Below are 22,674 nucleotides of genomic sequence, written 5' to 3' on the forward strand. Positions count from 1 at the left end.
CTTCAGTTTTATTCTACAGTTCATAACCAATAGATTGTGGTCAGAGTCCACATCTGCCCCTGGAAATGTCTTACAATTTAAAACCTGGTTCCTAAATCTCTGTTTTACCATTATATAATCTGAAACCTTCCTGTATCTCCAGGGTTCTTCCATGTATACAACCTTCTTTCATGATTCTTGAACCAAGTGTTAGCTACGATAAAGTTATGCTCTGTGCAAAATTCTACCAGGCGGCTTCCTGTTTCATTTCTTAGCCCTAACCCATACTCACCTATTATGTTTCCTTCTCTTACTTTTCCTACTCTCGAATTCCAGTCACCCATGACTATTAAATTTGCGTCTCCCTTCACTACCTGAATGATTTCTTTTATCTCATCATACATTTCACCAATTTCTTCACCATCTGCAGAGCTAGTTGGCATATAAACTTGTACTACTGTAGTAGGTGTGGGCTTTGTGTTTATCTTGGCCACAGTAATGCGTTCACTATGCTGTTTGTAGTAGCTTACCCGCACTCCTATATTAGCTTACCACTACTGCAGGAAAAGCCAGAAAGGTGAAGGTGCTGCCATATTTATACAAAAATCCATAAACTATACAAGTTTTGACCAGTTTGACCACTTAAATAAAGAAAACGATTTTGAGGCAGCTGTAATCGAAATTCTAGAAGCAAATATAATTATAACATGTATCTATTGTTCTCCAACAGGCAATGTATGTATCTTCCTCAAAAACCTTGAAATACTCCTAAACAAACTTCACCAAAACAAAAAGGTACTAATTTTATGTGGTGATTTCAATCGTGATTTCCAGTCTACAGGGTGTCTGAAAGGATCCCTACTGAATCTCACTAACTCATTCAGTCTGAATCATACAGTAACATTTCCCACAAGGTGCAGAAACAACACCAAAACCACACTTGACCAGATATTTGTAAACTGCCCCTACCACAGAGTCGAACCTCCGGACACAGGCTATAGTGATCACTGTGGCCAAGTCCTATAGCTTAAAATAGTTCTCCCCTTAGACTGTAACAACAAATACACAACTAAAGTAAGAAACTACAGCAATGAAAACATGAAAATCTTCAATGATACCTTAGCTGCAGAAACATGGAACAAAGTATATGAAGCAGACGATACAGAGAACAAAATGGAATCATTTCTAAACACATTTCTATATCACTTCAATATTGCCTTTCCTCTTAAACTCAAATGCACCACATCAAAAAAAAAAAACAGTAAGAAGCCATGGATAACAACTGGTATAAAGATTTCCAGCAGAAGGAAGAGAGATCTGTTGAAATATCTAAAAAATAACAACACCATCCCCACCCCATCTCAAGAAAGATATATCAAGCTGTTTTTGTTGTTGTGGTCTACAGTCCTGAGACTGGTTTGATGCAGCTCTCCATGCTACTCTATCCTGTGCAAGCTTCTTCATCTCCCAGTACCTACTGCAACCTACATCCTTCTGAATCTGCTTAGTGTATTCATCTCTTGGTCTCCCTCTACGATTTTTACCCTCCACGCTGCCCTCCAATACTAAATTGGTGATCCCTTGATGCCTCAGAACATGTCCTACCAACCGATCCCTTCTCTAGTCAAGTTGTGCCACAAACTTCTCTTCTCCCCAATCCTATTTAATACCTTCTCATTAGTTATATGATCTACCCATCTAATCTTCAGCATTCTTCTGTAACATCACATTTCGAAAGCTTCTATTCTCTTCTTGTCCAAACTAGTTATATATATATCTCAAGCAATATGTCCAAATCCTTAAAAAAGTCTTAAGACTAGCAAAGCAAACAGCAAATAACAGCTATGTGGCAACATCCTCAAACAAAACCAAGGCAGTGTGGAACGTCTTAAGGAACGAAACAAATCAACAAATCAACAACCAACGTAAACATGAAAACACTATCCTGATCCACAACAACACCAGAGTTACTAATCCACAAGAAATTGCAAATATTTTCAACAATTACTATGAAAATACTGTTAAAAATCTGTTACAAAGCATCAACAAACCCACACCCAACAGACAAAACAAAATAACAACTCCTGTAGAACCTATATTCTTCTGGGAAACTACTCCTGAAGAAATTGTACTAAGTGCAAAGTACCTCAAGAATAAATTCTAATCTGCAATCGATGACATATCAGATTTTATCATCAAAAACAGCTTAAACAAAATAGCTCTCCCACTCTCAAATGTGTACAACTCATCGTTGATGGCAGGTACCTTTCCAAAATGCATGAAAGTGGCTAAAGTCATCCCAATCTTTAAGAAAGGTGAAAAACTCAACGCAGAAAATTACAGACCCAGATCGCTGTTACCTGTGTTTGGTAAACTTTTGGAGAGATTAGTTCACCAAAGACTAATAAATTTTCTTGATAAGAACCAGATACTATCTGATGCCCAGCATGGTTTCAGAAAAATCAAATCCCCAACAACTGCCATATATGATTATTTACACTCTACCCTAGATGCTCTAGACAAAAAACAAAAAGCAGTTGGGATCTTCCTAGATTTGTCCAAGGCATTTGATGTCATAGACCACAAGATTCTTCTCAACAAACTGGAGTCATATGGCATCAGAGGCACCACACTAAACTGTTTCAGCTTATACCTGACAAATAGGAAACAAAAAGTGTCAATAAAACATAACAACCAAGGCCATATCGAAACATACTATTGCATACAACTGACTATTGCAATATTACACAAGATGTGCCTCAAAGCTTGATACTTGGACCAGTGCTCTTCCTTGTGTACATAAACGACCTACCGTCAGACATCAATGCCAGTACCAGTATACTCTTTGCAAATGATACCAGTATCCTCATAACAAGCAAAAATGAACATGAACTCCAAGAGGCCATAAACGGAAATACAGATGAACTTGGTTATTGGTTTGAGAAAAACAAGCTCATAGTTAACACAAAGAAAATCACTTACCTAAACTTCCACGTAAGACCAAATAAAATTATGCCTGATATGAAATTACACAGTTCCCAAATATCCCCAAATACACACACAAGATTCCTAGGCCTATGGATTCAGGATCATCTAAAATGACAAACACACATTAATAAAGCTAATAGTAAGCTAAACAAAGTGTGCAGTACCCTGCGAATACTCACTCACTGCACAAGCCCAGAAACTGTTCACACAGCCTACTATGCACAATTCCTCAGTGTAATGCAGTATGGTATTATATTCTGGGGAGACTACACATAGCCCAAACATTCTCCTCACCCAAAAGAGAGCTATAAGAATAATGAACAAGGCAAAGCCGACTGATAGCTGCAGACCTCTCTTCCAAAAGTTGCTCATCCTACCCCTTGGCAGCCTTTATATACTATAACTATGCCAATTTGTAAAAAGTAATATTACAAAATTTAATAAAAATGTAAATATCCATGATTATGGTACTACACAGAAAATGAAACTCCACGTTAAAGAAAAGCGCATCTCTGCCTTTAAAAACTCTCCCTCCAACAAAGGCATTAAAACATACAATAGCCTGCCATCAGAAATAACAAACAGTAAATCCCTGGCTGTATTTAATAAAAAATTAAAATCATTCCTACTTCATCATATTTCTATAGTGCAAGTGAATTTCTGCTCCACATGGGTGAAAAGAAACATGAAAAAAATTGCAGCAAAGAATTTTGTAAAGAGTAAAACATTAATGCAAGTATATGCAAAAATCTTGCACCTATATTGTCTGCTACTAAGCAAATTAAGTGCAGAAAGAATATCCAACCAGGTACTGTTGTGTACATGTATGAGAGGAATACAACACTGAAATACAAATGTGTAACTGAGTATGTAATTTGTGTGTTCATAACTTCTCAGAAAATATGTATATAAGCTCATGTTTGTAAACTTTCAGCATATTACTTCATGCCAGCAAATTATCACAATGTCCAACATCAAATGTATGTATGTGCATCACCATGTGCATGTCATGTACAGTATTGATTCAGAGGACAATAAATAAATAGAAAGATAATTTCACTATTGAATATTATTTATATGCTGTCTGTATCACATATGTGTATTCTGCTATGTGAAGCATGTACCACAAAATTTTAATTACCTGTAATAAACTGTTTATTCACTTGTGGGTATTTCTACTTAGTAAGATAATTTAATTATTGTGTGTTATTTATATTCTGTCTGTATATCTTACATGTATCCTGCAATGTGTAATATGTACCAACACTGCCATCTCTCATCACACACCACCTTTTTTATATTTTGTCTATATATCATATATGTATTCTACTATATGAGTTATGTACCACTAATGTCATCTCTCATCATACACCTTCTTAACATAATTTTCCAATTGACTTTTCCTATATCATGATGTGCTTTGCTGTACAAAATGAATGATCTACAGGACCAATAATAAAATAAATAAATAAATAAAGATCGTGACAAGACTGTCAAAATCAATAAAGATTGAATTTAATTGTAAGTTACAAATCTGGACTTACATTTCTTCTAGGGCAAAAGTCTTGTTAGTTGTCAGTGCATTTGTATCAATGTTTCGATTAATAAATCTCAATTAAAACCTTGCCACAACCAGTAAAAAGACCAGCTGAGAAAGGAGAGGAAGGAATTAAAAAACAAAATTAATTAATTAATTAATTTTAAAAAATTGGTTCTGTTTGTCCAGCCGATAGCATCCAGTAAATGTTCATGCCTGTGTTACAGGTGAAGACGGTCAACAGCTTGACAGCTGGATGATGACTGAGTCCTGAAGACAAAGAAGGTGAAAGAACTATTTTCAGCAGCACCTGACTTGCACTGGGCAGCTTCAAACGCTCTCTGTCCTCTATGTTAGGAGCACATGATATTATAAACAGCTTCGTGACAGGGCATGTAGGTCTTCAGATTCTGGGAGATCTACACCTTAATGTGACACGGTTAGAACTAAATGGAACATTACTTACATTGTACAATCAATATAAATTCCCTGATCAAAACTAGGAAACTTTAACAGATACGAAGTTCTGAACAACAAGAACATCAGTATATCAGCCCTCCAAGAGATTTGAATCACAGATGAAGCTGCCATGGAATCTCAGGTCAGGAATACAGAATATATTTAAAAAACCTGGTAAGAGAGTTATGAAGGATACAATCACCCTGGGGAATTGTTTTGGTTTATACCACAACTAGGTTACAAGCATACTTGATTTACCTTCGTCCAAAACCAAAGCCTTGGTAATATCCTTCGGATCCAAAAGTAGAAGGTACTCTTTAGCCACGCATCTACCAAATACTCTAATAGGAAAAACCTAGATATGGTACACCAGAACTGGGATACCTTTTTCGAGGCCCTGAAAAGGTCCCATGACACCACACAACTATACTGCTAGGAGATTTCAACACCTAGATTGGGAGAGAACAGAAATATTGGAAGACTGCTGGAGTATATCCCACCAATATGGAACCAAAAAGAATGGCGAATGCCTCTACACCAAATATGAACTATTAGTGACGTCCACAACCTTTAAACATCTACTGAGGAAGGTCAAGAAGTGGCACAGCAATGGGACAAAGGTGGTTTGAAAAGTTCTCGGAACAGAATAGAAAAAAGTACTTACATCACTGAAACTTTTTTTATTTTTCAATTTAGTCTCCTTGTAGGTTAATGCACTTGCTCCAACGATGTTCCTGTACCTTGTTCCCATCTTGAAAATGAGTTTCCTCCAGGCCTGCAAAATAGTTGTCAACTCCAGCTATCAATTCTTGAAGTGAATCTTCATCCACCAAGAAAAATTTTCAGTTTTGGGAAGAGATGGAAGTCTGACAGAGCCATATCAGGTGAATAAGGTGGGTGTGGCAACAATTCATACCTTAGTTCATGTAATTTTGCCATGGCGACAGCACGTGTGCAGGCATGCATCAAAAGTCACAGCACTCATCTTGCAGATAATTTTTTCATTTCTAATTCTTCAGTTAAAATGTGATATACACTTCCATATGACATCTGGCAAGTGTGAGCAATTTCATGCACTTTCAATCTGCAATCCTCCATGACCATTTTGTGCACTTTTGCAACGATTTCTGGAGTAGTGACACATCTTGGTCGACCGCTGCATGGATCATTATCTAAGCTCTACCGACCAAATTTAAATTCATTTGTCCACTTGGCAACAGTTGAATATGAAGGAGCAGTATCCCCCAGTGTATTCTGGAAATCCTCTGCTTTCATACCTTTCTTTATGAAGCACTTAATCAATGCTTGAATCTCAATTTTTTCCATCTTCACAAATCACTACGCGAGAACAGCAACACAGAGCCATGTCACTGCCACAGCTCTCTTCCAAGAGCACTGACATGGACGTGATTACGGGCAACAGTCCAATGAATATAAAGTGAACAACTTGTTGTGCTAGCGCTGACCACTCATGGTGATTCCGAGAACTTTTCAAACCACCCTCGTATGCCATGCTCAGTGAGTTCCAGATCAACCACATAGCAGAAGAAGGCAGAACCGCTGCAAATTAGGAATATCAAGGTACTGAGAGATGCTAACATTGTTTCACAAGCTGTGACATGGTCCAAAATCAAACAGTGACCCAAATATAGAAAACATTTCCTTTACTTCAAGTCTATGGTGACAATTTTTTGGTCATCAGACTACCAGCTTCAGTCTAAAATGACCATCTTCAGATCTGAAGATGGTCATTATAGATTGAAACCGGTAGTCTGATGACAAAAATTTGTGACCATAGACATGAAGTAAAGGAAATTTATTTTAAGCTAACATTAATTCCGATCACTACCTATCACTGATCAAGAGGAATCTAAAACCACTAAAAATGACCAATATTACACCAATGGAAAATAAGATGATATCTATATTTGACACCATGAAACTTAAAAATGATAATACTAGCTACCAAGAGAGAGTGAATCAAAATATCAATAGGATGAACAGCTCTAGAACTGGGCCCAACTTAGGGATGCCATCACAGCAATAGCTCAAGAGACAATCCTCAGTAGAGCTAAGAGGAATAATAAGCCCTGGTGGTTCACAGACTGTGATGATGCTTTAGAGGCCAGATGACTAATATAAGTCAAATGGAACCAGCATAAAATGAAGCCAACCTACTAGCCTTTATTCCACACAGGAAGACCACAGTCAGCATCATAAAAGGGGCAAAGAGAAAGTACAGTAAACAACTGATTCAGCAGGCACAGAATAATATTAAAAGGAACAAGTCTGAGACCTACAAAAGGATCTCAGACAACAGACAACCCAGTTCTCGTCTGGTACTTTATATCTTCAGCAACCATATGGATAACTGTGCCTCAGTGATAGCAAATTAATGAAGGCCCTTGCTGACTATTTCCAGAATATTCTAAATGTCAAAGAACCTACTCAACAACTCCCATTTGGAGAGCCCATTAACCCCTAAACTGAGGACATGCCGCTTTCCACATAACAGGAAGTCAAACAGATCGTAAATCTCCGCAAAAATAACAAAGTGCCTGTGGAAGATGGGATAGTGGCAGAAATGTTGAAACTAGTCGGAGAAAACACACAAACACAGGATATGTACACAGTAACACTGGAGATATGGGCTAGCAAGAAACTCCCAGTCACATGGACCTCAGGTGTTATCTACCCAGTTTACAATAAAGGAAACAATATGGACCGCACTAACTGCTGAGGAATATTGCTCCTTGCAGTCATATACAAAATATTTTCCAAGATCTTCAATCAAACCCCTTGGAACGAGACAGCTGGACAATGAGTAGTAAGAATATCGAGTAGGTTTCAGGCCATTGAGATCCTGTATTGAACAAATACAAAATCTCAAGACCATTCTCTAATAAACAAGAAATGAAACAGACAGTGGAAAGCTACCTTTTTAGGCTTCCAAAAGTACAGGAGTGAGGCAAGGAGACAGTACTTCATGTGTTGTTTACCCATTTCCTGGAAAAAAATCATCAGGGAATGGACCAGATCTTACCAGCAAACACTGGATTAAGATGGGGATCAAAGCAGACAAACAAGGGATTTTATGCCTGGCTTTTACTGATGACCTCACTTTACAGGTAAACAACATGCAAGAGGCTTCTATGCAAATCCAAGAATTTTTTTAATGGCTGAAAAAACAGGTATATGATCAACCATTACCAGTATTAAAAAAGCCCCTACAGTAATGCTACCAAGCATATCAAGAAAACCAAACCGTGTAGTACCCTGGGGAATGAATTTAAGATGGTCTCAGTGAAACAGTGGTTCTGAAACAATGTAAAATCGAACTAGATAGAGCATATTATGCTTGCAGAAAAATGTATTAAACTAAGGCTTTATAACACAGTAGGCAGTCTGTTAGTTCTCTATGTAACAAAGTGCCAATCCCTAGCTAAGAAGATTCAAATAAGAGGCCTTGAATTACAAGAAAGGAAATTCTGCAAAAGATGGTGTAATCAAGGATCCTATCACATGGCAGACAATGGTACAAAGCTAATAGCAAACCCTACCAACAACGAGAAAACCACACTGATGCCATCAGAAGGTGATGATTAGCTTTCTATGGCAACTTGTACAGAATGGACCCCATAGGCTGTCCTATAAGACTTTCACGGTAGTCATCAAGGATAAAGTCACTGGGTGCCTGAGGATCAAATAGAGAAAGATTATGCAAAACTTCATATTAGGCAAGACACAATAACTAACAAGGGTGACTACATTTAACTAATGAAACCAGACCCTTCCTAAAATTCTTTATAAAAGTTAACTGCCATGAGACCAGGAAATAGTCTGAGGAAGGCAAGATAGATTTCAGCAGGAAATTGAAGGAATATGCTTTCAACAAGAAAACTGCTACTGAACTCACCAAGAACACCAGAAGTGACAGAGGAGAGCCTCAGTAAAAACACAAGCCATAGGTGGCCCAAATGAGTTAAAAAAGTCATCATCTTTTAGATGAAATAAATTTCTTACACTGATGTATTTCAACTTCCTACATTAACTGTGACACTCTAATTACTTCAAAACACTTTTCCAAGAAAGTTTCAAAAAGTAGGTTGACCAATTCTCTCATGTATCAGATTTCATGGGTTAGTTCATGGAAGCTACCACCATGAAACCTGTTATGTAACTGCAAAGATGAGGTGGTTCTGAATTCCAATGAATGTTAGTAATGCTGTGAATAATATCTCAAAAAGAGACAGTAGATACGAATTTTTTTTTCCACATGAAGAAAGCTGATAAAGTAAAAGTAACTAAAAAAGATCAGTATCAAAAGAGACAAAAAATTTTAAGCAGTTTTATGTATTACCTGTAAGTGTCATTATGTTACATCAGAACCAACTTTTATGTCATGAAATTCTACAGAATTATATCACAGTTTTCTTGTTGAAGGTACAGCTTGCCTGTAGAGTGCTGTAAGCAAATGTGTGTACGTGATTGGACAACAATTTTTTTTGTATTATTTGCCAGTAATAAACAGTGGCATTCTTTCATCTAATGTAAACATACACCAGGCAAGAGAAACAAACTTGAAGACAACACTACAAAACATGAAGACGAAATACATAAAGATGGGATGAGAGATATGATACTGTGGGAATTTAACAGAGCACTGACAGACATCAGTAGAAACAAGACCTGTGGAGTAGATAATACTGCCTCAGAATTATTGAGATCCTGTTTCACCTGATATACAACACATGTGATACAGGTGAAAGGCTCTCAGCCCTCAAGAAGAATGTAATAATTTCAATACTAATGTAAAGAAGGTAAGTGCTGACATGTGTGAATATTATCAAATCATGAGTTTAGTACAGCACAGTTGCAAAATACAGGCATAATTTATTTAGGAAAGAATGAAAAAGCTGGTAGAAGCTGACATTGCTGGAAGGTCAGTTTGAGTTCTGGAGAAATGTAGGAACATGCAAAGCAATACTGACATTATGACTTATCTTACAAGATGGACCAAAGAAAGGCAAGCTTACACTGATTCATTTGTAGATTTACAGAAAGCTTTTGACTGGAATACACTCTCTGAAATTCTGAAGGTATCAGGATAAAATACAGGGAGGAAAATTTATCTACAACTTGTACGGAAACAAGATGACATTTATAAGTGATTAGTTTACATGCACAATGGGTGAGGGGCAGCTTCTTTGATTATTAATCAAAAATACCTCAGATCACTGGTACGATCCCAGCTACTGTTTCACTTATGGAAAAAAAAAATGATTAGTAATGATGGTCAAAGACATCTGGTAGAAGGAGTTACCCTTGTTCTGCCAGCGGGCTTGTCAAAGGTGATGGCATAGTGGGCAGAGATTTGATGCACTTCTTTGTTCTTGGGATGAGAAACTGACCCTAAAATAAGGAAGAGTCAGCAATAATCAACGGCCTGGCAATGCAAAACACAATGGAAATCACAGCATTGAAGAAACATAATGTGTAACACAGGGCATGTGACTTGTAACTGAAAAAGCATCATCATGACTCTCCCCTGGCAAAACATTCAGGATTAGTACCCCATATGAATCTCTAGGTGGGGATTGTCACGATTCAGCAATCAATGCATGGGTAATATTCTTTGAGCCAGAACATGAAATGTGAGAAGTCTGAGTGTCATAAAGCAGCCAGAAAATCTGAAACAGGAAATTTAAGGGTTTAGTCTAGTTATAAAAGGGGTCAGTGAAATGAAATGGAAGGAAGATATGGATTTCTGAGCAGACAAATATAGCTTAATATCAACAGCAGCAGCAGATGTTGTAACAAGGGTAGGATTTCTCAATCTAGAAAGGTATGGTGGGGGGAGGGAGGAAGGGAGGTAAGGAGGTAGGTAGGGAGGGCGGGACGGAGGGAGGGAGGGAGGGAGAGAGAGAGAGAGAGAATTATTCTCATCAGAATTGACAACAAGTATATGAAGATACTGAACATACAATTCAGCACTTAATGGAAAATGAAATCTAAAAAGCATGTGTGACTGGAGCACTGCAGTAGGGGAAGGCATAGAAAAAGGGTTATGGGGGAATATGGGCTCAGTAGTAGGATCAAGGCACAAGAAAGAACAATTAAGTTCTTGTCTTGTGACAGCCAGAGCGAGAGCACCAGCAGCAGCGAGTACTGTTTGTATAAAGCGTTTATTTTGCATTTTGCTTACGACCATCCACTAAGGAAGGGATTCTATTTGTGTTTATCTGCTCTGCATAGTAACTAACAGTTCTTGATAAAACTTTACGTAGTTTTCGTGTTAGATTTCTTAGTGTTTTCTTGATCGTTTAGAACAGAAAGCGCCCTAAAACCGTCTTTTGTTTGTTTCGCGGCCGTTAGCCACTAGTCACTTGAATCAGCAGTTGTCTTGTGACAGCCAGAGCGAGAGCACCAGCAGCAGCGAGTACTGTTTGTATAAAGCGTTTTTGTACTTATTTGCTGCGCTTAGCTTTTAAATAGTTTTTCTGGGAAAACCTAGCGTAGTTTTCGCGTCTCGTACTTCAGTGAGTGTTTCTTGATTATCAGAGTAGCTCATCAGAAGATTATCTTGGGAATTTGTCACCGTATAGAGTAGGGTAAACATAGTCATGTGTAGGGACTGTGGTTGTTGTGAGCGGACGCAAGGAGAATTGGTCACTCTTCAGGGGCAGGTGGAGGCTTTGTCTGTTAGGCTCATCGAGCTCGAGGCGCAGGCGTCGGCTCGTAGTGCCGTTGGGGCAACTGTGGTGAGACCTATGCCTACTTCGGTGGCCTTGGAATCACATGGAACCCCTGATGTCGCTGCGTCTTCCGGCAGTGAGCATCTTACCCGTCAGCCATCACTCCAGGGTGAATGGCGGACAGTGGTGGGCTCGCGCGTGCCTGGCCGAAAGGCAAAGGTGGGATCTGGCCGCGTGGCAGCTGCCTTACCCCTTTCCAACAGGTACGGGGTGCTTCCTAGTGGTGATGACATCGTTTCCGAGCCACCACAGGATGCCTCGCCTGTTGGGCCAGTGGCCGATTCTCCGGCAAGGTCCCGACAGTCACAGAGGGCGGGCCTATTAGTTATAGGGAGCTCCAACGTTAGGCGGGTTATGGAGCCCCTCAGGAAAATAGCGGGTAGGTCGGGGAAGAATGCCAGTGTGCACTCGGTGTGCTTGCCGGGGGGTCTCGTCCGTAATGTGGAGGAGGCCCTTCCGGCAGCTATTGAACGCACTGGGTGTGACCGGCTGCAGATAGTAGCACATGTCGGAACGAATGACGCCTGCCGCTTGGGTTCTGAGGCCGTCCTTGGTTCCTTCCAGCGGCTGGCTGATTTGGTGAAGACAACCAGCATCGCACGCGGAGTGCAAGCTGAGCATAATATCTGCAGCATAGTGCCCAGAGTCGATCGCGGTCCTCTGGTTTGGAGCCGTGTGGAGGGTCTAAACCAGAGGCTCAGACGACTCTGCGACTATAATGGTTGCAAATTCATCGACCTCCGTTATTGGGTGGAGAACTGTAGGGCCCCCCTAGACAGGTCAGGCGTGCACTACACACCGGAAGCAGCTACTAGGGTAGCAGAGTACGTGTGGCGTGCACACGGGGGTTTTTTAGGTTAGAGGGACCCCCCCTTGGGCGAAACGATAAAATACCTGACGGCTTACCAGAGAGGACATTATCATCGTTGATAAAGAACGTCCGTCCTCAGAGACCAAAAACAGGAAAAGTTAACGTAATATTGGTAAACTGCAGGAGTATCCAGGGCAAGGTTCCTGAATTAGTATCTCTTATTGAAGGAAATAGTGCGCATATAGTATTAGGAACGGAAAGTTGGTTAAAACCGGAAGTGAACAGTAATGAAATCCTAGACACAGAATGGAATATATACCGCAAGGATAGGATAAACGCCAATGGTGGAGGAGTATTTATAGCAGTAAAGAATTCAATAATATCCAGTGAAGTTATTAGCGAATGCGAATGTGAAATAATCTGGGTTAAGTTAAGTATCAAAGGTGGGTCAGATATGATAGTCGGATGCTTCTATAGACCACCTGCATCAGCAACCGTAGTAGTTGAGCGCCTCAGAGAGAACCTGCAGAACGTCGTGAAGAAGTTTCGTGATCATACTATTGTAATAGGGGGAGACTTCAATCTACCAGGTATAGAATGGGATAGTCACACAATCAGAACTGGAGCCAGGGACAGAGACTCTTGTGACATTATCCTGACTGCCTTGTCCGAGAATTACTTCGAGCAGATAGTTAGAGAACCAACTCGTGAAGCTAACGTTTTAGACCTCATAGCAACAAATAGACCGGAACTTTTCGACTCCGTGAATGTAGAAGAGGGTATCAGTGATCATAAGTCAGTGGTTGCATCAATGACTACAAGTGTAATAAGAAATGCCAAGAAAGGAAGGAAAATATATTTGCTTAACAAGAGTGATAGGGCACAAATCACAGAATATCTGAGTGACCACCATCAAACGTTCATTTCTGAGGAAGAGGATGTGGAACAAAAATGGAAAAAATTCAGAAACATCGTCCAGTACGCCTTAGATAAGTTCGTACCGACCAAGGTCCAAAGCGAGGGGAAAGATCCACCGTGGTATAACAATCATGTACGAAAGGTACTACGGAAACAAAGAAAGCTTCATCATAGGTTTAAGAGTAGTCGAATCATAGCTGATAAGGAAAAGCTGAACGAAGCGAAAAAGAGCGTAAAGAGAGCAATGAGAGAAGCATTCAACGAATTCGAACATAAAACATTGGCAAACAATCTAAACAAGAACCCTAAAAAGTTTTGGTCATATGTAAAATCGGTAAGCGGATCTAAATCCCCTATTCAGTCACTCGTTGACCACGATGGCACCGAAACAGAGGACGACCGAAGAAAGGCAGAAATACTAAATTCAGTGTTCCGAAACTGTTTCACTGCGGAAAATCGTAACACGGTCCCTGACTTCAGCCGTCGCACGGACGCCAAAATGGAAAATATTGAAATAAACGATATCGGAATTTAAAAACAACTGCTATCACTTAGTAGCGGAAAAGCATCCGGACCAGACGAGATACCCTTAAGATTCTACAGTGATTATGCTAAAGAACTTGCCCCCTTTCTATCAGCAATTTATCGTAGATCGCTGGAAGAACGTAAAGTACCTAGCGACTGGAAGAAAGCGCAGGTCGTTCCCATTTTCAAGAAGGGTCATAAATCAGATGCGAATAATTATAGGCCTATTTCGCTTACGTCAATCTGTTGTAGAATAATGGAACATGTTTTGTGTTCTCGCATTATGATGTTCTTAGATAATACAAATCTCCTTCATCATAACCAACATGGATTCCGCAAACAGAGATCATGTGAAACTCAGCTCGCCCTATTTGCCCAAGAAATTCACAGTGCCGTAGACACTGGCGAGCAGATTGATGCCGTATTCCTGGACTTCAGGAAGGCATTTGATACGGTTCCGCACTTACGTTTAGTGAAAAAAATACGAGCTTACGGAATATCGGACCAGGTTTGTGATTGGATTCAGGATTTCCTAGAAGAAAGAACACAACATTTCATTCTGAACGGTTCAAAATCTGCAGATGTAGAGGTAATTTCGGGAGTACCGCAGGGAAGCGTGATAGGACCTTTATTGTTTACAATATACATAAATGACTTAGTTGACAACATCGGTAGCTCCGTGAGGCTATTTGCAGATGACACGGTTGTCTACAAGAAAGTAGCAACATCAGAAGACTCGTACGTACTCCAGGAGGACCTGCAGAGGATTAATGCATGGTGCGACAGCTGGCAGCTTTCCCTAAACGTAGATAAATGTAATATAATGCGCATACATAGGGGCAGAAATCCATTCCAGTACGATTATGCCATAGGTGGTAAATCATTGGAAGCGGTAACGACCGTAAAATACTTAGGAGTTACTATCCGGAGCGATCTGAAGTGGAATGATCACATAAAACAAATAGTGGGAAAAGCAGGCGCCAGGTTGAGATTCATAGGAAGAATTCTAAGAAAATGTGACTCATCGACGAAAGAAGTAGCTTACAAAACGCTTGTTCGTCCGATTCTTGAGTATTGCTCATCAGTATGGGACCCTTACCAGGTTGGATTAATAGAAGAGATAGACATGATCCAGCGAAAAGCAGCGCGATTCGTCATGGGGACATTTAGTCAGCGCGAGAGCGTTACGGAGATGCTGAACAAGCTCCAGTGGTGGACACTTCAAGAAAGGCGTTACGCAATACGGAGAGGTTTATTATCGAAATTACGAGAGAGCACATTCCGGGAAGAGATGGGCAACATATTACTACCTCCCACATATATCTCGCGTAATGATCACAACGAAAAGATCCGAGAAATTAGAGCAAATACGGAGACTTACAAGCAGTCGTTCTTCCCACGCACAATTCGTGAATGGAACAGGGAAGGGGGATCAGATAGTGGTACAATAAGTACCCTCCGCCACACACCGTAAGGTGGCTCGCGGAGTATAGATGTAGATGTAGATGTAGATGTAAGTTGTGCAATACATTTTAGCTAGTAACTGGAAATACACTGTTCAAAAATCACAAGAGCTGGAGGTATACTGGGAAAAGACCTTGAGGCACAGAAAGATGCTGGCTGGATTATGTCATGTCAGACAGAGATTCTGAAATCAAATACTGGATTGTAACGCCAACTCAGGAGCAGAGATGTATTCAGAGTGCAATCTAGAGTAGACTGAAGTTTAAGAGGATTGTAAAGAAGACTCAGTTTAGAATGACATAGGAGGAATAATGAGGTGCATCCAAAGATCTTTAAGGCTGTAGATACTTCTGTAATGGATGCCACAAAAGGCAGAACAATTGATGAGGAATGGAGAGCTCTAAAAAGAGCAGTCACAGAAGTTGGGCACACTAATGTAAGTACAAAGAAGGTAATTGTGAAGAAACCTTGGACAATGAAAGAAATACTTCAAGTGTTTGATGAAAGTCAGATGTACAAAAATGTTCATGAAAAGACAGGAATACACAAATATAAGCCACCTGCAAATTAAATAAACAAGAAATTCAGGGAAGCACAGACAAAATAAATGCAGGAAATATGTGAAGGAATTTAAAAAGTAAATGTTATCACAAGAACTGATTCAGTATAATAAAAAGCCAACATCACCTCAGGTAAAATTAAAAGCAAAGGTGTTAACATTAATAGTGCAACATGAACTCCACAATAAAATCTTTATTGTCACATGACACATTATATACAATCATTTGAATGAAACATTGGTGACTTGTCAATGAATAATTCTGACTACCTAAGTATACCTTAAAACAAGATACATTAAAATAAAGCATATGGATGCTTCCAGAAGCACATAACAACATAAAAAGATAATTAGATGTTAGATTTCATTTGTTTCTTAAAACTTCCACTAAATGGTGGATATGAGGAAACAGTACATTGAAAGACCTCTATGAGAGGGAAGTACTGTCTGTTGACACAACATAAGAAATGGGAATTGATATAGAAGACATAAGGGATACAGTGTGAGAGTCAAGAGTTTTACCCTGCTTTGGGAGACTTGCTATCAAATAAGGCAGAAGGCATAAATAACATTCCTTCAGAATTTCAAAAATGTTTAAAGGAGGTCACAGCCAAACAACTATTCACTTTGTTTTGTAGAATCTATGAATCTGAAGACATACCATCAGACTTTCGGAAAAATATCTTCAGCACAATCCCAAAAATGTTTCGGACAGATAAGTGGAAGAATAATCAGCTTGATGTTTCATCCAGCCACATTGCTGACATCAATTATTCAATAATATAGAGAAGAGTGGAAGAGAAAAATTGAGAATAAGTTAGATGACAATCAGTTTGGTAAAGTAATGGTACCAGAAAGGCAGCTTTGATGTTGTGCTCAAAACTGGAAGTAGCACTTTTAAAAAAAATCAAGACACTTTCATACAATTTGTTGACCTAGAAAAAGCAACTGATAATACAGAATGGTACAAGACATTAAAAATTCTCAGGAAAATAGGTGTAAGCTATGGAGAAAAATGGGTAATACACAATATGCACAAGAACGAAGAGGAAAAATAAGACTGGAAGATCGAGAATGAAGTACTCAGATTAAAAAGCACATAAGAAAGGGATTTAATCTTTCACACCTACATTGAAGAAGCAATGAAGAAAATACAAGTAAGGTGCAGGATTGGGATTAAAATTCTGGGTGAAAGGCTAGCAAAGTAAAGATTTACTGACAACATTACTGGCCTCTGTGAAAGTGAGGAAGAATTGCAGGACCTGTTGAGTTGAATAGTCTAACGAGCACACACTATGGATTGTGAGTAAACTGAAGAAAGATGAAAGTAATGAGGAGTAGCAGAAATAAGATCAGCAATAATCTTGAAATCAAAATTTGGAACCACAAAGTAGCCAAAGTGAAAGAGTTCTGCTACGTTTGAAGCAAAATAACACATTGCAGACAAAGCAAGAACCACATAAAAATCAGACTAACAGAAGTAAGGAGGGCATTCTTGGCCAACAGAAGTCTACTGGCATCAATCATCAGCCTTAATTTGAGGGAATTTCAAAGAATGTACAGCAGTGTTTGGAAGTGAACCATGGACTGTGGGAAAACCAGCAAAGATGTGTATCACAGCATTCAAGATGTGTTGTTATAGAAGGATGTTGTACGAGGCGTGTATTTTAAGTAAGGTCCGTCTGAACATAAGTACACAACAAAAGATTAATTCAAAAAAATAGATTTATTTTCAGAAAGTACATACTTCACTCTATTTTTCGACATAGTTGCCAAGTTTGTTCAAACATGTATCATACCTCTCAACCAATTTTAAAATACCCTCTTCATAAAAACATGCTGCCTGCTCCGATAAACAAGAGTTCACTGCCATTTTCACATCGTCATCATTGTAATGGTTGTCACTAAGGTGTTGTTTGAGGTGAAGCAACAGATGGTAATCGCTCAGTGCAAGATCGGGACAGTAGGGTGGGTGGTCTAAAACTTCCCAGCCAAAACTGTCCAATAAATCGCGGGTCTGACCTGCAGTGTGAGGTCTTGCTTTGTCATGGAGAAGGACAATTCCCTTTGTCAGCAAGCCGCATCTTTTGTTTTGAATGGCTCTGCATAGCTTTCTCAGGGCTTGGCAGTATGCTTCTGCATTGACAGTGGTTTGTCTTAGCATGAAGTCGACGTACAAAAGACACCATGATTTTACACTGGGACAGAGTCTGTTTGACCTTCACCCTTACAGGCAAGTGTGTGTGTCTCCATTCCATGCTCTGTTGCTTCGATTTGGGCGTGATACGCAAAACCCATGTTTCGTCTCCAGTTATGATCTGACTCAAGAAGCTGTCACCTTCTTCGTGATAACAAGTCAAGAACTTCATTGCACACTCAACTCTTTGCTTTTTGTGGTCCTCTGTTAGGAGTTTTGGGATCCAATGGGAGCACAGTTTCCTAAACTTTAGGTGCTCAGGAACAACGTTGTAAATCACTGATCTCGACATGTCAGGAAATTTGTTTGAGACACCTGTTATTGTGAAGCACCTGTTCTCATGAATCCTCGCTTCAACTGAAGCCACCAAATCGTCTGTAATCAAAGAAGGGTGACCGGATCGGTCCTCATCATGGACGTTGTGATGGGCATCTTTGAACTCTTGTACCCACTTTCACACTTTGCTTTTACTCATAACAGTATCACCGTACACTTCACAAATCTGTCAATGAATTTCTGCAGCAGACAGGTTCCTTGCTGGCGAAAACTGTATCACTGAGTGAACCTCACATGCGACAGGCGAGTTGCTAGTCTTAAGCATTTTGAAAGTGCAGAACAGAACAGTACAGGTTAGCTACAGAGCTGAAACTGAGGGCAGTTTTTCCCCAGGCATGCCAGTACACGACGCACGTGCTCAATCCGGTATGCGTGCGAACTACTAGTGTCTACAATAAAACGGACCTTACTTAAAAAACATGCCTCATAAATTAGGTGTACAGATAAGAAATGAGGAGAAAACATTGACAAGATGGGAGAGAATGATAGGACACATGTTTAGGCATCAAGGAATAACTTCTATAGTACTTGATGAATCAACAAAGGGTAACAAGAAAACTGAAATATATGCACCAAATAATAGAAAACATTGGGTGCAAGTGCTACTCTAAGATGAAGAGGCTGGCAGAAGAGAGAAATTTAGAGCAGGCAGCATCAAACCAGCCAGAAGACCGATGACAAAACAAAAATTCCCTTGCTTCTGAATCTTGGAGAAGTGCTTCAGCCCACTGATAGATTAGATTTACTTTCATTCCAATTGATCTGTAGTGAGGAGGTCCTCCAGGATGTAGAACACGTCATTTTTTAATGTCAGCATCAACATAGTGATAACTTGCAACAGTTCCCCTTCCAATGGCAACGTTGTTGAGAGCATACCAGCTATCTCACAGGGAAATAACCAAATTAGTGACAGTTTATCTTCTACTTCTGTGCCGCACTTACACATTTACTTAGACATAACTGCTATAGGAATACACAGATGAAGGCTAAATCTACAAAAAATTTAATTTTCATTTTGTCATCCAGGAAGAAAATTTTAAAAATTATATTAATAAAGAATATATCAATGTGAAGGCTGCAGAATTGCAAATATTGCCGGTAACACTGATGCTTTTTCTGGTGGAGGGATGTCAGGTATTTCAATATATTACGTTAATTGTATTTCAGTAATTCCAACAAATGTGTTTTTTCTGTTTCACATGGAGTTAATGGACCCTAGCAATACAGTATCAGCTATCTCAACTGACACGGATCTTTTCAGTGCATGTCACAGTGATGTTTTAGCCAACAGCCAGTGAATCCAAGAAGTTGAAAGCCACAATGTTAAGACCCTTGTAGCACCTGATTGTAGTAATTAAATAAAACGGAATGTAAACATGTTTTAATTGCACAGGATAACTGATGTTATGAAATGGTTTATTTTTCTTATAACTGACAAAAGAGAATACTGTCTGTCATAGAATATTGCAGTCATTGTATTACCTGTTAGTCATGTAGGGGGAATTCAATAAAAAGTGAATCAAGAAGAATTTTAAAAATAAATCTGAGGCTATGTTCATTTTTATTAATTTTACCTTGGCTATAAATGAAATGTTGGATTTTTAACAGACTAAGGCAAAAGTAATTGATACAAAATATATTTTATATTTCTGGAGAATGTGACCTGTGAATAAATAAGTGTAAAATAAGTGACAGCTATCTTTGATTGAGTCGCTAAGAATAAGGAGGAGGGAGGGAGAGGGGGAGGTGGGGGAGGGGGGGGGGGAGAGAGAGAGAGAGAGAGAGAGAGAGAGAGAGAGAGAGAGAGAGTCTCTATGAAACGTAATTATTCTGAACATCTATCATCTTCTGGAATGCGATGTAAATACTAACCTTCAAAACTGAAGAACTAAGATATCAGCACAATGTACTACATTAATAAATTTGTTACAAATAATAATTATGATTTGTGGGGTCCTCTCTTACCTGTTAAGTGTGATGTGTTTATCGTCATTGAAACTTCAGTGTTGATTAGCAAAAATAATTTTGATGGGACAATAATAATAAAAGCAACAGATAAGGAACAATGAAAAAGCACATACAAGTTAACATCTATCATTTGAGTCAAAAAACTATTCTTGTTACCACATTATTTTTGCATGAGAATCAAAGTTCCTTTACATTTCATTCAAATTACTTAGCTGGTAACTGTACTGATAAAGTAAAAACACAAAACTGATGGCTTAATAAAAATCAAAGAGAACAGTCTTATTACCTGTATGTTTCCGCATATGCCTCACCAGGTCCTTTGGATATGGTGTTGTAAATTTACAGTTAACAACAGGACATGCATGTTTCTTTTTTGTACGATCTGAATACACTGAGGATGGATCAGGAGCACTGTTTATGTTATTCTCACTTAATGTCTGGTAGTCCTCTACCAAAACCACATCTGAGTCATTATGAATAATGATGGTCCCTTCTCGCTCTAATTCTTGACAGTCATTTTGTTTTGTACAAATGGTGCCTGACTGACATAACAGTTTACTTGTTCTACTAACAGAATTATTTTTATAACTTTTGGAACTTTCATCACTGATGTTGTCTAATGGATCCGATGGTATTATAATCTCACAGCTATTTTGTGGAATTTCAATACTTTCCAGTTCTGTTGTTACTTTTTCTTGCACACTGAAATCATTTTCCTCAATGCCAAGGTTCAGCAGTGTGCCTGGAAACAAAAAGGTGCCTCCATTAGTTATAAAGTTATATCCCTATCTAATTACACACACCCACAAACCAGCATTTTTTTTTTTTTCAACACACAATTTGCCACATTTAAGTCAATGGAAAGCCAAAAATTAAAATAACAATAGAAGAATAGTCACTTAATGCACATTATGAATTTAATGCACCAGATGTTAATTAATAAAGTGTTCACTTAATGTGTTCATAGGCTAAATAAATACAACAATGAAAAATCCATAACGGAATATAAATAGCTATATGGCAAAATATTACTACTCATTTAACCAGGGTGGCATTGAGCAGCAGACAGGCACTTAGAGACATCAAATAGGAGCTGGATTTTAGACAATGATTTCTACCAGGAAGCACACAAAGACCACATGCACACAGATACTCACTTCCCTGGACCTGTAACATGAGTGAAAAAAGAAGGGCCCTGGGGGGCATGTAGCTAAAAAGTTTCAAATTTGGTAGTAATATCAGTGAATAAGTAAGTGCAGATATTTGCTGTTTTATTTCATATTCTGTACAGTCATACACTTTTTTTCTTATTAGATAACTTTAATTTCAATAGCTGCTTGAAAAATAATATTTTTAATCATTTACCTAATGTACCACAAATTGGCATGCAATTTTTAAATTAAAGAGTTGCATGAAATGTGCTAATCAAGGCAACAATGGAAAAGTTATTATTATTATTATTATTATTATTATTATTAGTCCTTTCCTGAAGCACCCAAAGTATTGTCTGATTTTGTATATTAGATAAAATGTGATCCTTAAAAGCCCTGTTTCTATGTGGTCAAATAGCACCCAAGTAATTTTCTAAAAGCTTTATATGTTTGTTTGCCAGTTGTACACTGAGCCAAAAAAAAAAGTGTAACTTTTCCGAAGTTCCGTAATTGTCCCCCATTGTGACAATAAGTTTGAAAATTGGCTCAAAGGTGCCTAAAAGCTTCCTCTCTAATGGTGCAAAACCAACACATCCTGCAACATCACCCTCAGGCTCAATGACACTTCAACAGCAAGATGACGATACATTCGAAGAAAAGGCCACAGCTCAGAAGTTCTTGTGAGGTCTAAGGTGGCTTAAAGATATCATATTGGCACCAAAGTTCGCCACAATTCTGCCCCATGCCATCACAGACATGTCACATGATGGGAAGATCTTACCCATATTTCACCATTTCTTTTGCTGCCTCTGCAATGGAGGTCAGAATTATGAGTGACTCCCATGTTGAAATCATACATGTTTGAGACAAGCCACCACTCAGGCTCGACACAAAAAGCTTTCAGGAGATGGCACAAAGGATGTCAATGAAACCACCCCTTAATTTGAGGTGTTGATTTCCACATGTTACACTGTCGAAAACAATAGTTCACAGTGCGATGAGCAACAGGATGACATTCTTGCAACAT

General features: G+C 38.9%; 1 protein-coding gene across 4 annotated transcripts in view; it reads right to left on the minus strand.

Moving 5' to 3' along the window:
* LOC124616774 (zinc finger protein 714-like) overlaps positions 1-22,674 on the minus strand; it is a 306,681-nt gene that overhangs the window by 209,282 nt on the left and 74,725 nt on the right. For all 4 annotated transcript variants that reach the window (XM_047145166.1, XM_047145165.1, XM_047145167.1 and 1 more), the window contains exon 3: positions 20,783-21,238. In XM_047145166.1, the coding sequence (XP_047001122.1) occupies positions 20,783-21,238 (456 nt within the window). The remainder of the gene's footprint in view (positions 1-20,782; positions 21,239-22,674) is intronic.

Source organism: Schistocerca americana, chromosome 5 (genome assembly GCF_021461395.2).
Source record: "Schistocerca americana isolate TAMUIC-IGC-003095 chromosome 5, iqSchAmer2.1, whole genome shotgun sequence".
Classification (NCBI taxonomy): domain Eukaryota; kingdom Metazoa; phylum Arthropoda; class Insecta; order Orthoptera; family Acrididae; genus Schistocerca; species Schistocerca americana.